This window comes from Camelus bactrianus, chromosome 15, assembly GCF_048773025.1.
Source record: "Camelus bactrianus isolate YW-2024 breed Bactrian camel chromosome 15, ASM4877302v1, whole genome shotgun sequence".
Classification (NCBI taxonomy): Eukaryota; Metazoa; Chordata; class Mammalia; order Artiodactyla; family Camelidae; genus Camelus; species Camelus bactrianus.
The window spans coordinates 31,272,615-31,287,071 of NC_133553.1; the positions used below are offsets into that span (position 1 = coordinate 31,272,615).

General features: G+C 56.2%; 2 protein-coding genes across 6 annotated transcripts in view; one reads left to right on the forward strand and one right to left on the reverse strand.

Annotated features, from left to right (window-relative positions):
- Positions 1 to 3,105, forward strand: part of DRC1 (dynein regulatory complex subunit 1) — a 39,988-nt gene extending 36,883 nt beyond the window's left edge. For both annotated transcript variants that reach the window (XM_045511819.2, XM_010948524.3), the window contains exons 14-17: positions 13 to 197; positions 1,303 to 1,446; positions 1,804 to 1,906; positions 2,854 to 3,105. In XM_045511819.2, the coding sequence (XP_045367775.1) occupies positions 13 to 197; positions 1,303 to 1,446; positions 1,804 to 1,906; positions 2,854 to 2,910 (489 nt within the window). In that variant the 3' untranslated portion in view covers positions 2,911 to 3,105. The remainder of the gene's footprint in view (positions 1 to 12; positions 198 to 1,302; positions 1,447 to 1,803; positions 1,907 to 2,853) is intronic.
- A 512-nt stretch (positions 3,106 to 3,617) lies between these two features.
- OTOF (otoferlin) overlaps positions 3,618 to 14,457 on the reverse strand; it is an 83,553-nt gene continuing 72,713 nt past the window's right edge. For 2 of the 4 annotated variants that reach the window (XM_074341499.1, XM_074341501.1), the window contains 14 exons: positions 13,398 to 13,464; positions 12,424 to 12,560; positions 12,180 to 12,314; positions 11,660 to 11,797; positions 11,227 to 11,354; positions 10,950 to 11,120; positions 10,164 to 10,324; positions 9,362 to 9,504; positions 8,925 to 9,013; positions 7,426 to 7,524; positions 7,033 to 7,274; positions 6,724 to 6,902; positions 6,473 to 6,573; positions 3,618 to 4,495 (listed from right to left, as the gene is read on the reverse strand). In XM_074341499.1, coding sequence (XP_074197600.1) covers positions 4,315 to 4,495; positions 6,473 to 6,573; positions 6,724 to 6,902; positions 7,033 to 7,274; positions 7,426 to 7,524; positions 8,925 to 9,013; positions 9,362 to 9,504; positions 10,164 to 10,324; positions 10,950 to 11,120; positions 11,227 to 11,354; positions 11,660 to 11,797; positions 12,180 to 12,314; positions 12,424 to 12,560; positions 13,398 to 13,464 — 1,971 coding nt within the window. In that variant the 3' untranslated portion in view covers positions 3,618 to 4,314. Of the gene's footprint in view, positions 4,496 to 5,821; positions 6,003 to 6,472; positions 6,574 to 6,723; positions 6,903 to 7,032; positions 7,275 to 7,425; positions 7,525 to 8,924; positions 9,014 to 9,361; positions 9,505 to 10,163; positions 10,325 to 10,949; positions 11,121 to 11,226; positions 11,355 to 11,659; positions 11,798 to 12,179; positions 12,315 to 12,423; positions 12,561 to 13,397; positions 13,465 to 14,457 lie in introns of those variants that run through there. The other 2 variants (XM_074341502.1, XM_074341500.1) reach the window with 1 other exon arrangement.

Genomic DNA, 14,457 nt, shown 5'->3' on the forward strand with positions numbered 1-14,457 from the left:
TCACCCCTATAGGAGCAAACCAGCCTGATCTCAGCATCGGAGACAGTGGAACAGCTGGTCCTCCAGGGAGTGAAGTCGGGGAGCCTTGCAGAAGGAGAGCCACAAGAGCAGGAGCCCCCGCCTTCTCCCAGGCTCATCCACCCCAATGACGTCCTCAAGATTCTGGAGGCCTTTGTCATGGGTCTGAGGAAGCCCAGGTGGGCTGCAGGGCTGGAGGGCTTGCCCGAGAACTGGGGAAGCTCATTGGGATGCAGGGCCCAGCAGATGCCAGTGAGGGGAAAGAGGCTACCGAGCCAGGTCTTGGGAGAGTGAGTGGAGGGGTGTCTGGAAGGAGGGCAAGAAGACTCCATGGACATTACAGTGAAAGAAATGCCTGTAGAAGTGATCTGCACGTTTTCATTCAGGATTCATTCATTCAGTGAACATTTGTTGGGTCTGCTGTGTGTGCAGTCCTCTTGGGGATAATGCCTTGTGATCAGAATAGTGGTCAAAGCTTATACGAGTGTCACATGCTCTGAGGGGGACACAGTCACCTCCATTTGGCATGTCACGGAGGGCTTTAGGAGGGGATGACACCAGAACCGGGTTTTCCTATGTGGACAAGGTAGGGGAAAGGGCCTTTCAGGATGTCACAGCACAGAGAAAGGCCTTGTTCAAGAATCATGACTGGAGAGAGGTGTGGCTGAAATGTCAGGGTCTGGGGAGTGGGACTGGCTTGGCTGGAGGAGCCAGGCCAGATCCTGAGAGCCTTCCCCAAAGTGCCCAAGGTCTTGATCTTCACCCTTTAATGGACCGGAGCCAGAAAATGATCTTAAGCCATGGGAATGTCATGAGTAGACCTGCGTTTTGGAAAGATCACTTTGGTGGCAGGGAGAGGGCTGATGCTGGATGCAAGGAGAGTAGTCAGAAGGTCTGTCTGGGTGGGAGGGGCTCTCCTGGATTAAGGCTGTCCTAAGAGGAGGTGGGGAGCAGATGACAAACTTTGAGAGCTGTTTAGCCTGCATTTGTGGAGGAAATGGGCATAGTCATGAGCTGTAAAGCCAGTGAGGTAAACTGACTGAGAGAAAGAGGGTGGATGAAACTGCAAGGACACTTTCACAAAGGTGACAATGGCGCCGGGAATCTGTAACATTGATGATAAGCAGGTGTTCTTCCTGAGAATCTCTCATAATTTGCTGAACTCGTATGGCTGAGAGGGAAGGTGACAGGTGGAAAAGCAGTACGTCTGTGAGGGGCAGGCACTGCTTGAGCACCTGGGTGATGACAGGTGGAGATGACTGTACCCGTGCTCTCGACCTTCAGGGACTTTCAGGTACCAGTGAAGTTGCTGAAGGTTGTGCGCAATGACTCAAAGGACTCCGAGTACTGGAAGGCCCTGACCACGGTTATCCCTTCCACCAAGCAGAACCTCTGGGATGCCCTCTACACGGCCTTGGAGAAATACCAGTAAGTGTGCATGTTACAGCCCAGGAGGAGGAGGGAGCCGGGCAGGTTGGTGGGAGAAGGATCATGCTTGGAGCGGCCACATTTGCCACCTCCCTGTCCCATGAACTCTTAGAGAGAACAGCTGCCTTTGGCAACTCCTGTTGTGGAGGCGGAGTGAGGGGCTGGGGTGTAGTGTTGGGGGCGAGCCCTCTGGCACTGCCCTCCCTGTTCCCGCTGCCTGGCTCCTTCAGGGCAGGAGGGCTGCTCTGCTGGGTTCCTCTTCCACCTCCAACCAGAGTAGAAATGCAGAGATTCTGGCTCCTACTTGGTAGAGGATGGAGGATCCAACGGGCCACTAACCGATTTTTCTGCCTAAAGCCTTGTCCTGACCCAGAGAGCTGAGCTGCTGGTAGAAAACCAGTGTCTGGAGCGGCAGAACACGGAGCTCCAGCAGCTGCTGCAGCAGTATCTAGACTCCAGGGTGGGTGACGGGACCCTCCAGGGAGGGTGGGCAGGGTGCTGGGGGGGCAGTGGGACTGAAGCATGTATTAGGAAGTGAGGCGTCCCCTCTCTGGCCCAGCCCGAGGCGAGGGGCTCTGAGATGAGGGTTGTGGTCATGCCCCTCTGATGTCCACAGTTTTTGGCTCCAGCTGCTTGTGGGACCGCTCTTAGAGGTGGCAACAAAGCCAGGGATGACTTCAAGCTTAGAGCCCTTCCATGTGGATTCTCCTCTTTGGTCCTAACACCCAGTCTGTGAGGCAGAAAGGGCAGAAAGGATTCTCCCCTTTCACAGATAGGAGAATCAAAACTCAGAGACTCTGACTTGCCCAGAGCGAAGACTGCCAGCCAGGTGGTCTGGCCTAGAACATGAGGGAGGGGGAGGCTCCAACTGGGGCGGATATTCCCCTGCCCTCACTCATGCCTGCTCTAGTGACAGTTAAGGCAACTTCCCCATGGCCTGGCGGGAGGAGGAGTCTCACTTCCTGTTCCAGAGGGAAGAGTCCACTGGCAACACAGTTGCTGGCTCTGCTCTGCCCTGCTCGCTGCTGTGGAGCCCTTCACGTGGCGTCGAGGGTCGTAACACTGGGCGGAGCACAGGTCCTCCGTCATCAACAGAGACCAGCTGCAAGCCAGGCCCTGGGGATGTGAGGCCCCATGGGCTAGACCGGGGGCAGGGTGGGCAGGTGAAGAGGGGAGGGGAGGGTTCCAGACAGTGGGTCCGAGGGGAAGGTTAACAATGGTACTGGAGGCTTGCAAGCTGGAGCAGAAGCCAGACAAAGAGCCCCAGGGCTTGTGTTCTGAGGAAGGCAGGCTGGCGCTTTCCCAGGCAGCCAGAAACATTTGGGGAGGAAATGATTCCAGACTTTGGAGGCTGGTGAAAGGAGAGCCCTGGGGAAAATGCGATGACCTTTACCCTTTCTTCTCCAGATAAACTCTGAACTGCAAGTTCCTCCGACCCAGGTGTTCCGGGTCCCCACAAAATAGAGCCGGACCTCGAGAGGCTGTGTTTTAGGGCTGACACTGGTATGGGCGCTGGTGCCGGAGGTGGCGATCCCCCGGGCAGCTGTCTGGGCCCACTCCCTGGCTTTCCCAGAGCCGCCTTCATAGGCCCTGTCACAACAAGGTGACAAGAGGAGTTACCTGTGTCCTGCAGTCACGATTAAAGTCTTTAAAAAATTGTGTCTGAATCTCTCTAAAGAGGTCAGGTCCAGTGAGGCATGGGCCCCGGCCCCCGCCTGTGTGTCATGAGGGGACTTTGCCCCCAGCCTCAAGAGTGTGCTGTGAAAACAGGCACGTAGCTGTGGGACCAGGCCAGTGGCACGGACTCCCTGCTTGCTTTTGGGAGCAGTTGGTGTCTGTGGGTAGCAGCTAGTGCTTTTGGGTCATTTTGGGGTCTATGCCTTCAGACTGTCCCTGGGCCTGCCAGACCCTTTTGGTAAACTTTTGTGGCCCCTCTGGGCTGTGGTTTAAGGATCCTTCCGTGGGCAGCCTGGCCAGGCAGCCCTATACCTTAGACCCACCTTGAGCCCAGGGCCACAAAGTCCCCCATAGGGTTAGGGGCCCATCTTGTGCTGAGTTTGCCTGCCAGCCCTGCGCCCCCACACCAGTCCCCCCATTTGACCAACGGCAGATTTGTCAGCTCAGTGTTTGATTTCTTTTATTGAGAGAAAAATCACCACTCAAGAAAGGAAAAACAGCCAAGAGAAACCCAGCTCACGCAGGCAGGGGGCAGCACTTCAAGTACAAACTCCCAGCTGCACCCGGAGGGCTGGAGGGGCGGGCCCTCCAGGGCGAGGAGGGCATGGTGGAGGTGACCTGGTGGGGGTTTGGGGTGGGTGGCGCATGGGGTTCACGCTTACTGCTTCTGGGCCAGGCCTGCAGCACTGGGAAGCGAGGAAGACCCAGAAACTGGGCAGGGACTGGGCTTGAGCCCCCAGTGCTGAGGCTGCTGGGCAGAGTGGAGCAGCCAGGGAAGAGGCCACCCCACGGGGTTCGTGCAAAGATTCTGTCTGGGAATAGGAGGGTGATGCTTTTTGTTTGTTCATTCTTTTTAAAGCCCTGGGCACTGGCCCCTGACAGGATTCTTGGTTAATTTCATTAAAGCTTTGGTGCTCAACTGGAAGGCCAGGGGGAGGGTTTGGGGCAGCCTCCTCGTGGGCCTCTGCAGCATGGGGCAGCCCCCACCCCTCCCCACACTCCCCACCCTGCAGGCAGGGTCCGGGGGCTGGGACTGGGCCAGCAGCAGGCTAGGGTGATGAGGACAGGCAGGGAGGGGGCGTCACCAGCCCAGCCAGCAGGACCAAGGCCCCTGAGACCTGAGGCCTCCACGCCAGAGGAGGGGAGAACACGCCAGCCCAGGAGGAGCACCGCAGGGAGGCCACGGGGCCTTCACGCCCCCAAGAGCTTCTTGACCATGTAGCCGGGCAGGCTGTAGAGGAAGAGGGCCAGCATGAGCAGCCCCAGCAGCGCCAGCACGGTCTTGATGATGAGCCACTTGTAGCGCGTGCAGATGAGGTACTTGATAGACTTGAGGGGGTTGAGGAACCAGACGAAGGCTGTGTCGGGCCGGCTGGGGAGGGGGAGCCTTGGTCAGACAGGGGCACCTCCAAGACACCCCATCCCCTCAGCCCTTCTGGACCCCAAGAGGGGCCCCTTTCTGGCTGCAGTCCCCACAGTAGCGAGTGCTGCAGCGAGGATCTGAGCCCATCTCTGAGCACCAGGTTTGCGACCTACATTCCCTGTCCTCTCTCTGGGACCCTCCGGTGCCCCACCTCCTTCCAAGGCCGAGATGGCATTTCTGGCAGCTGGGCAGCTGTCACTCAACCTGCACACTCACAGCCGGCTGTCTGCTTCTTAGGAAGCTCCCCTATCGAGTAGTTACAGTGTGGTCCCATGTTGCCCCACGTTCACAGTGAGATGGCTGTTTCTCAGCCTCTCCCTCTTTCTGCTTCAGTCCCCACCAGGCCCTGCCAGGGGTCTGTGGAGCCCGGGTGGGCACACGCCCCCAGCATTGCTCTACCTTCTGCAGGGCCTCCTCGCCAAGAAGTGCCCGTGGACCTTACATTCTGTTGATCGTGTTACAAAAACAATAGGTTCTATAAAATGTCAAGATGGACGATCAAAGCACTGAATATATTTCTTCAAACTCCTGCCCAACCAACTCCTCCAGGGCTGCTCAGCGTGGGTGGGGCTGCAGAGCAGGGGTGGGGGCATGGGTGCAGGGCAGCTGGTTTCCAGTCCCAGCTGTGACAGGCAAGTTAGGCACCCCTTCAAGCCTCAGTTTCCTCACTGGTGCCACGGGGTTAACCTCTGGGGTTGGTGAAAGGGTTAAGTGAGAAAGATCATGTGAAGCTCTCAGCCCGGCCTGGAACCAAGTGGTGCACCACACGTGCTGGTTACTAAGATGTTTGAATGGGGTGGAGCTACTCACTGTCCTGCAGGGCAGAAAAGGGCTCTGGGTTGGGAGGAGGATGCTGGTAGAAACTGCTCAGGACTTGCTGGCTAATCCTAGCCAAAGCCTTTCCCCTTTCCTGTCCATAGCTCAACTTTTTCCTCTCAGTGGAATTGGGTTTGAATCTGCCTGAATGTTGCTGGAGAGGAGCTGGTGCAGTGTGAAGGACACTGGATTGGCAATTTGGAAACCTAGCCTGAGTCATAGCTCCACTCTGATTTGCCAAGTGGCTTTGGGCAAGTTACCTGTCCTCTCTGGCCTACTCTGGAAATGTGCAAGACAGTCATTGGCAGTTCTGAGTCTATGATATCATTCAAAAGCTTGAAAGTTGCTGTGTGTCGACTTATGTGTGTACTTGCGTTTGTGTGTTCCACCTGCTGCCCAGCTCACAAGCCCTAGGTCCAGGAGGAAGGGAGGAGTACCAGACCCAGGAAGATGCCGGGCTCAGGCCCCAAGGATCTTCTTGACCAGGTAGCCAGGCACAGAGTAGAGGAAAAGGGCGAGGAGGAGAAGCAGCAGCGCGAGCAGCAGCACTTTGAGGAGCAGCCAGCGATACGTGTGCCACAAGAAGTAGCGGGCAGACTTGAGGGGGTTCAAGAACCAGATGAAGCTCGTGTCAGGCCGGCTGGAGCAGCAAGAGGAGCAGAGGGAACATGGAGAAAGGACACAGAGGATAAGGGCTGGGGTGCAGCCAAGATGGGGGCTGACCCTCAGAGGAGGACAGGATTCCAGGCACCTCCCCAGCCATCAAGGCTGCCTGGGACCTCAAATCCACCACAGCAGCCGCATGCCTTTGGCACAAACTAGGAATGGCATTGAACTCAGCTGAGTGGGGCCCTCCCTGTGGGAGGTGCTGCTTCCCTGTATTGGTTGCCCATGGTCTGGTTCAGAGGGAGGTGGTGGATTTTGGGGTGGCGGGTGGAGGAGAGGAGGGAGGAGGCTCCCCTGCAATGAGGCCGTGGCCTAGGAAGGGATAGAGAGGGCAGAGATGCCTCCAGAGTGGGGGCAAGAAGATCAGAGAGTTCTGGCCTGTCCTTCCTGTTCCAGTGCCCCCAGGGAGCAGCACGGTAGGCGCCCGGCAGGCAGGGCACTCACTTGGGTTTCTCTAAGGGGTCAGGTTCATTGCGGGCCAGGCCCACTGGATTCTTCTCTGCCTCCTCAGCAGTGAGTAGATGCAACTCCGCCTCCACCTTGCCCTGCAGAGATGAACAGATTGGTTCCTGTGCCCGGGCCCGGTGCCAGGCCCTCAGCGCCCCAGCCTGGCCCAGCCCGGCCCAGCCCTGCCCAGCCCAGCCCGGCCCAGCCCTGCCCAGCCCTGCCCACTGCCGAGCAGTGGTGGTGCCCACCGTGAGCTCAAACTCATCGTTCTCATTGCGGGCCAGGAGGGGCCACCAGCCTTTGACGCGCTTCTGCTTGAAGATGGAGACCAGGGGCACGTCCACCTCCCCTGTGATCATCTCCATGGTGCACTGCTTGGCCGTTTTTGCGCCCCGCGGGAACCGGTTCAGGTCCAGCTCAATGGCCCCTGTAGCAACCTCAGAGTCAGCTCTGACATCCTGTCTGATTGATCCCCCCACCCGGGGTGGGCTTACCTTGTCCCTGCCCCCCTCATCTCTTGCCCGCTCCCCTCTGGTCCTGGTCCCCTAGCCCCGCACCCAGGAAATCATCGGCAGAGAAGTGGTCAGCATCCCAGATCTGCAGGGTGAGCCGCGCGGGGATCTTGTATTCGGTCTTGTCCCAGGAGAACATGGACTCCTTCTTGGAGATGACAATCTTTTCCTCGGCAGCCAAGTAGTCGAAGGGGAACAGGTAGCGCCAGTTGAAGTTGCCCTCACCGGTGAGGGAGTGGTAGTGGACGTCCGTGTCTTGCTTGTCTTCCTGCTGACCCTTCAGCCACCTGTGGGGCATTACCCGCTCCAGACCTGTCGCCACACCCGGTAAGGCCTCTCTCGACCCACAGCTCCCCTGCCCTCCCCCTACTCTCCTGCTTCCCGGGAAGGTGGGCTCACCCAGCTCAGCCCCTTCCCAGCCAGGGGCCTCTCACCCACCCCCGCACAAAAATGTCACTGGACTTCTCCCCGGTGAAGAAGTCATCATCCTCCAGGACCACCTCATCTGTATTCCACACAATGACCCGTAGCTCGTACCTGGGCAGGGAGAGAGCCTGATTAGCAGTCTGGGGGTGAGGGTTACCCCAGGGTCTTGGGGCTAGGATGGGGCTGGAGAGCAGATGGCTGGGACAAGTCCTGGGGACTTGGGGTGGGCCTGAGGCCTGGGCCAGGCTGGAGCTGAGTACGCAGGTGCGGGGAGAAGCTGAGGGAATGGGACATATGGGGATCCTGGGTAAGAGAAAGACGGTCATCCAGCCAGCCTGGCTGTTGTGAGGAGAGCCCCAGGTAGAAGGGAGTCAGTTTGGCTGGAACACCAGGACCCAGAACACACTCCTGGACAGGGAGGCTGACTCAGGTCTCCGAGAGGCTGCCTCGGGAGGGGAGGGACTGGCTGCTGGGGGGTGGCTGAAGCGAGGCTTGGAGAGTTGGGAGCAAGATCCCCCATCTCCAGAGGCCAGAAGCTCCGCTCCAGCTGGCAGGGGACCACCATGGAATCTGGTCTTCTTTACGTTATTGTCCCCCAAAGGGATTTTCCCCAGAAGTGTGATTGTCATGATCAGTGAGGTAGTTACAGTTCAACCCTTAGGAGTGAGGTGGAGTCAACCACTAAACATGGACTGGAGTGTGACTCTCCACAGAGTTATGCCCTGGACTGCAAGTCCTGGTGACACAATGAGTTGGGGTGTCCCCTCGTGGCGGGCCTTGGAACAGCATATGTGGGGTCCCACCTGCTAGCTATTCCAGGCAGAATTGGCTGTGTAATTTGCAGAGCCCAGTGTAAAATGGAAGTGTTGGGCCCTTGGTTAGAAAACCATTAAGAATTTTAAGACCGCCGTCTTGAAATAAGCGTGGTGCCCTGCGCAACTTCATAGGTCTGCGCGGTTGGCCCTGATTACAGGCGTTGAGGCCAGTGCTGGCAATGATTTGATCCTGCTGCTTTACTGATGGGAAAACTGAGGGCCAGGGAGACAAACTGTCAACCAGGAGAGGCAGATGGCTTGGCTCCTGACCCAGTGCTCTTTCTGTTCTCCCACCCACTCACCTCTGGGCACTCACCCTGCACATCTCATCAGCAGATGCTTTAAATAAAACTTGTCAGAGCTGCATGACAGCCCAGAGTGGGGATGGTCAGGGAGCAGAGCAGGCTCTCAGGGGTTCTGCGTCTTGTGGGTGTGTGCGTGTGCGCGTGCGCATGGAGGGGTGGATCTGTGAGGATGAAGTCCTCATCGTCCTCACTGACCGCACAGTGGGGGTGTGGCTCCTGTCTCAGCAAAGGGGACTCGCCTTGGGTGGGCCCCACAACCTTCTTGATGAGTTGCTCTGTTCCCCCCTACAAGGCCACATGGGACTGACTAGGTGACCTGGGCCTGGAGCCTCCTGCAGAAGGGACACCATGGGGAGCAGGGAGGAAGGGGTGCTGGGTCCGAGCAGCTCACTTCTTGGGCTTCCGTGGGGAGATGTCCAGAGGTGTCCCGGGAGCTGGCATGTCCATGGGAAACATGTCCACCCATAACTCCAGGCGGCCCTGAGGAAGGAGGTCGTGGCAGGTCTTCTCACAGACTCCTCCCTGTGCTCAGCAAGGCCAGTTCTCCTCTCCCTCCCAGCCTTTGTCCTGTCAGGGCCCATTTCATCAGTTTTCATCCTGGGATGCCAGCCATTCCTATGACGTCACCAATAGCCAGTTGCAATCCCAGGTCTCCACCCTAGCTGATGGAATTCTCACTCAATGCTAAGATGTAAGCGGTGAAGGGCCATGGTGTGTGTGTGCGGGGTGAATGCAGTGAACAGCATGAGGATCTGTTCTCATGGACCCAGGTTGGGACTTCCTGATCCCAAATGCTGGAGAACCTCAGCGCCCAGCCGGGGCAGTCACCTGCTCGATGCCTGGCTTGTCAGGGTTGAGCAGTGGTCGTGTCTCCACGTGTTCAGGCACCAGGCGGCAGCCCACACGGGGGATGTCTTCCCAGTGCCTCAGGGCCAACAGTGCCACGTGCTCCTCCGTGGGCTTCCTCTGACCTGTGGGTGTCGTGGGTCAGCTGTACACAGAGGCTCAGCAGAACAAGAGACCTGTGCTGGGCCAGGGACACAGGGGCAAAAAGGCCCCACCTCCAGGTTACTGTGGGGGAAACTGAGGCACAGAGGGAGACATGGCTGGCCCAAGCTCTTAGCTGCCGCACAGGCCGAGAGAGGTCTGTGTCCTTGGTTTCCTCTGCCTGGGGAATTTGACCAGAGAATCTTTCTGGGTTGTGAGGTCAGGAAGAAGAACCCAAATCCTGTCCCAGCACCTTGAAGGTGGTGGTTTCCTGGCAGAGACACCTGCCGATTTTCTGGGAAGTGCTATGGGGGCGAAGGGATGGGGAAAGCCAGTGCAACCCAGGCCCACACCCTCACTCTGCCTCCGAAGAGCTGTGTGACCTCGGGCAAGTCTTTGAAACCCTTTGGGTCTCAGTTTTCTCATCTGCAGAATGGGGAGAACCTCCCTACCCCACAGGGATGCTAAGGAGAGAAAAGGTAACAAGTGGGCACGGCTGTGTAGGGTGGCGTGGAAGGGCAGAGGCTGGGTGGAAAGAATGGGGATGCTAGGGTGATGAGCAAGGGGGCGGTCCCACCACAGGGAAGTGTGGGACCCTCCTTGGCCTCTGACATCCCCATGGTTGCATCTGGCATCCTGTTACCGTTCTCATCCTCGATCTCGGAGGGTCCCGTGAAGACACGGTTGGACACCTTCACTCTCCCAGGGGGCCCGAAGTGGGGGCCGTCCACTTTGCCCTCCTTGCAGAGGTGGGTCAGGATCTGGCTGGGCTTCATGGGGTCCCGCCAGATATTGTAGCCATGTCTGTGGGAGGAAACACACAGGCTTGGTGGGAGCTCGGGGTGCAGCTGGGCCATCCCTGAGTGGCAACGGTCCTGGCCACTTCTCTTAGGTTGGCCATTGCTCCATGTCAGTAAGTGATCCCTGCCCTGTGTTCCAGGATTGGCTGAGACACTAGGGCTTCCTGCCTGGGCTTTGGCCCCACATGCTCAGTGTCCCAAGGATGAGCATCCAGTCTCCCCCAGTGCAGGCTGCACCATTCCCCCACTGTGTCCACTCCTCCGGAACTTCAAAGACTCCCTGAGGAAACTGATCATCAGAGTGGTTAAGGGGCTTGACCAGGGTCACATAGCCCATTGGTGCCACAGGCTGGCCAGATCCCCTGTGGACTCTTCCCAGCACACAGTGCTGCCCCTCTTCCTGGCCCATTTTTCTCTCCTCATCTTGCCCTCTGTCCTGGAATCCCCTGGCTCTCTGTCTTGGAATCTGTAGTCCTGGCCCCTGAAGGCTGAGCCCAGAGCCTGTAGGGGTGGAGGCCTGGCTGGGACAGAAATCATAGCATGTTTCCCTTCCCAAACCACATGGTCTGAATCTTGTTTTTAGAGTCAAGGTGCAGCAGATGCGATCGGCCCTGCCCCGCCCCACGCACGTGGAGTAGGTCTGGGCGATGCCACAGGTGGCGCGATGCTTGCTGTAGAAGCGGTTCTCCAGGTCGATCTTGGTTTCCCCGATGAGGTCGTCAGTGCCTACCAGATCCCAGTCATACACGGCCACCGTCAGCATGGATTCCATGGGGAAGGAGGCCTCGATGTCAAATGACCTGGTGGGAGAGGATTGGGAGAAGGGTTGAGGGTCGGGGTGGGGTGGGAGGTAGTCTGGGCTGAGGAAGTCAGGGTGGGGTGGCGGTGGGCAGCAAGAGGCCTTACTTCCCAAAGACAGGGTTGAGCTGCTTGGAGATGTAGTTCTCCTTGTCACGGATGTCAGTCTTGCCCAGCCGGATGGCGATGTAGGGGTCGGCTTTGCCATTGATGTCTGCAGGGTGCAGGTCTGTGGCCTGGGGTGGAGGGGTGGTCCTGAGCGGGCTCCCCACACCCTCCTCATCTTCCAGTGCCCCTGCCCTTCTCCCTGATGGCCCCATGATGGTGAAGGGCAGGAGCACTGGACCAGAGACTTGTGTGACCCTAGGCAAGATGCCGACCCTCTCTGGGCCTTGGCTTCCCCCTCTATAAATGATGGGAATCAGACTAGCTGACCTCTCTGGTGCCTCCCGGTTGGAGGCTGTCAGTTTGCAGCTGCTTCAGCACCTCCGGGGCAGGAGGACTGGGGGGCTGGGGGGAGGGGATGCGAGGGAACTCTCACCCGGACCACATAGACTCGGACCAGCACGTTGATGGGATCATTGCTGGGGATGCCCTGGAACATGCCATAGGTAGGGTCATAGCCGGCTTCCCGAGACACGTCCTCTGGGAGGGGCACTTTGTACACGCAGAGGGAGCCCTGGGGCAAGGCAAGTGTGGGTCAGGGTGCAGGTTCCCATGGGCACAGGCAGGGGTGGGCACTCAAAATAGCCAAGAGCACTGAGGGTCTGCGCCCTGCTGCGGTGGGGCCTTAACCCTTCAGTTGCTGGATCACGGGGAGTCAGGGTTTCTGGAATGAGTGGCCGGGGAGGAAACTCTACGAGAGGAGGGGTGGGGAGCTGGGTTCAGGGCAGATGCTCTTTGTCAATCAGCATGGAAGTATTTTCATATTTTATCAACCAGGACAGCTGACGGTTCCACCTGGCTGTCAGCCCTGGGCCTGGGGTGGGGAGAAGAGCTTATAGGGGGCTCAAGACTCAGGGCCTGGGGCTCAGGGGCTGGGCCCGCGCTCCCTGCCTGACCTTGAACCGGCCCACGATGCGCTCCTCCTCAGTCGAGCCATCCTCGTCATCCCCCGTCTTGCCTCGCAGCAGGTTGAAAGTGTGCAGCCAGTCCTCGAAGTTGTCAAACTCTGACTCCAGCTCCTTGGGGTACACCTGAGCCAGACTGGGCCGTCAGGGGGCAAGGCCGGTCCACGGGCCTCCGTCTTGCCCCATTTGCCACCTGGTGCCCACACCCTGACAGCATCTGCTTCCAGACCCTCACCTTGAGCTCATCAATCTTGGGTTTCTTCTTCTCAGGGGCCTCAGACGCCTGACCAGGGCCCAGGCTCTGGGCTCTCTTCTTCTTCTCCTCCTTTGCAGCCCTTGCCTTCTCCTTGCCCTTCATCAGCCCCTTCAGGCCTAGCCAGAAACAGACAAGCAGATGGAGATGATCTGAGCAGGAAGGCCTGGGTTGGAGACCCAGCTCCAGTGCTTTGCTAATTTAACTTTGCAGGTCTCGGTGTGCTCATCTGGAACATGCAGACAAAGCTGCCTGGCATGCCTGCCTCACACGGGGCAGGGCACCAGTATGCGGGGAATGTGCAAAGACTGTTGCGTGCCCTTTGACAGAGAGGGGCATGGAAGAAGCTTGGCTCTGGTGCCAGCTTGCTCTCCTCCCTGGCCTCAGTCTACCTGTCTTTAACATTAAGATGATTGTTCTATATCAGCATTTTCCAAACAGCATTCAGTGGAACACCAGGTGCAGGAGTTCTTGGAATGATTTAAAAGAAAGGATATGTACATATACACACACAAAATAAGTTGGGGAAATAATTTATTCTATGTCTTCCTTTTAGAGATTTATAATAGCATTTGTATACTAAAGGCACTGAGAAGTCCTGTACCCAAGGACCTGTTTAACCCATTTGACCCAAGAACTCTTTTCCCTTCAGAATACCCTTTAATAGGGTTCCATGGAAAAGGTCTAGAAATGCTGCATGGAATGAGCTCTGAGGTCTCTTCCAGCTCTGATGCTCTGTGGCTCTAAGTGTCTGTCCATCATTCTGCTGAACTGATCAGAGTAAAAGCCACAGTAGATAAGGGCCTCAGCCTGCTTCCTGGTGGCCAAGGATGCCTGATATCTGCTGTTGGCTGCTGCAGCTTTAGGGACCCACAAGAAGGGGAAAGAGAAGCAGCCAGGGTGCAACAGGCAGGAGAGCTACCCATCCCGCAGAGATCCAGGGCTCCAGGGCTCACCTTCAGTGTTGTCCATCTCCTCTTTCTCCTCCAAGTCAATTCCTGAGGCCTCTTGCTGTCGAAGTTGCTGCCAAAAGATGAGATGAGGAACAGGGAAGGTGGGCTTCCTGGGGAGGAGTCTGTTAACCCCACACTGTGGTCTCAGACCAGTCTTAAATGCTTAGAAGCAGAAATTCTTTCCTACTGGGTTTCCAACCCATCATAAGCTTTGCTTAAGTGGGTTAAAAAAGTTTATGATGTGTACAATATGGCTTAACTGTACTTAGCAGTTTATGATTCTTTAAATTGTGTGTCATTGAAAAACATGTGCCCTTTAAGGTTGCTTCTTAGTGGTATTTTTTTTTTAATGTAGAAAAGTACAACTGAATAAGAAAACGTGCTTCATGTTCTCCTAGGGCAGTCTACCCAGACAATAGAAATACAAGTAAAAATAAACAAATTAAACTTTATTAAATTTATAAGTTTTTGCATAGCAAAGGAAACCATAAGCAAAACAAAAAGACAACCTATGGAATGGGAGAAAATATTTGCAAAAGATGAGGCTGACAGGAGCTTAATTTCCAGAATATAAAAACAGCTTATACAACTTAATGATAAAAAACAAACAACCCAATCCAAAAATGGGCAGAAGACCTACACAAGCAATTCTCCAATGAAGACATACAAATGGCCAATAGGCACATGAAAAAATGCTCAATATTTCTAATTATCAGAGAAATGCAAATCAAAACTACAATGAGGTATCACCTCACACCAGTCAGAATGGCCATCATTAAAAAGTCCACAAATGATAAATGCTGGAGAGGGTGTGGAGAAAAGGGAATCTCCCTACACTGTTGATGGGAATGTAGTTTGGTGCAGCCAGTATGGAAAACAGTATGGAGATTCCTCAAAGAACTAAAAATAGATTTACTTTATGATCCAGTAATCCCACTCCTGGGCATATATCTGGAGGAAACTCTAATTCGAAAAGATACATGCACCCCAATGTTCACAGCAGCATTATTTACAATAGCCAAGACATGGAAGCAAACTTAATGTCCATTAACAGATGACTGGA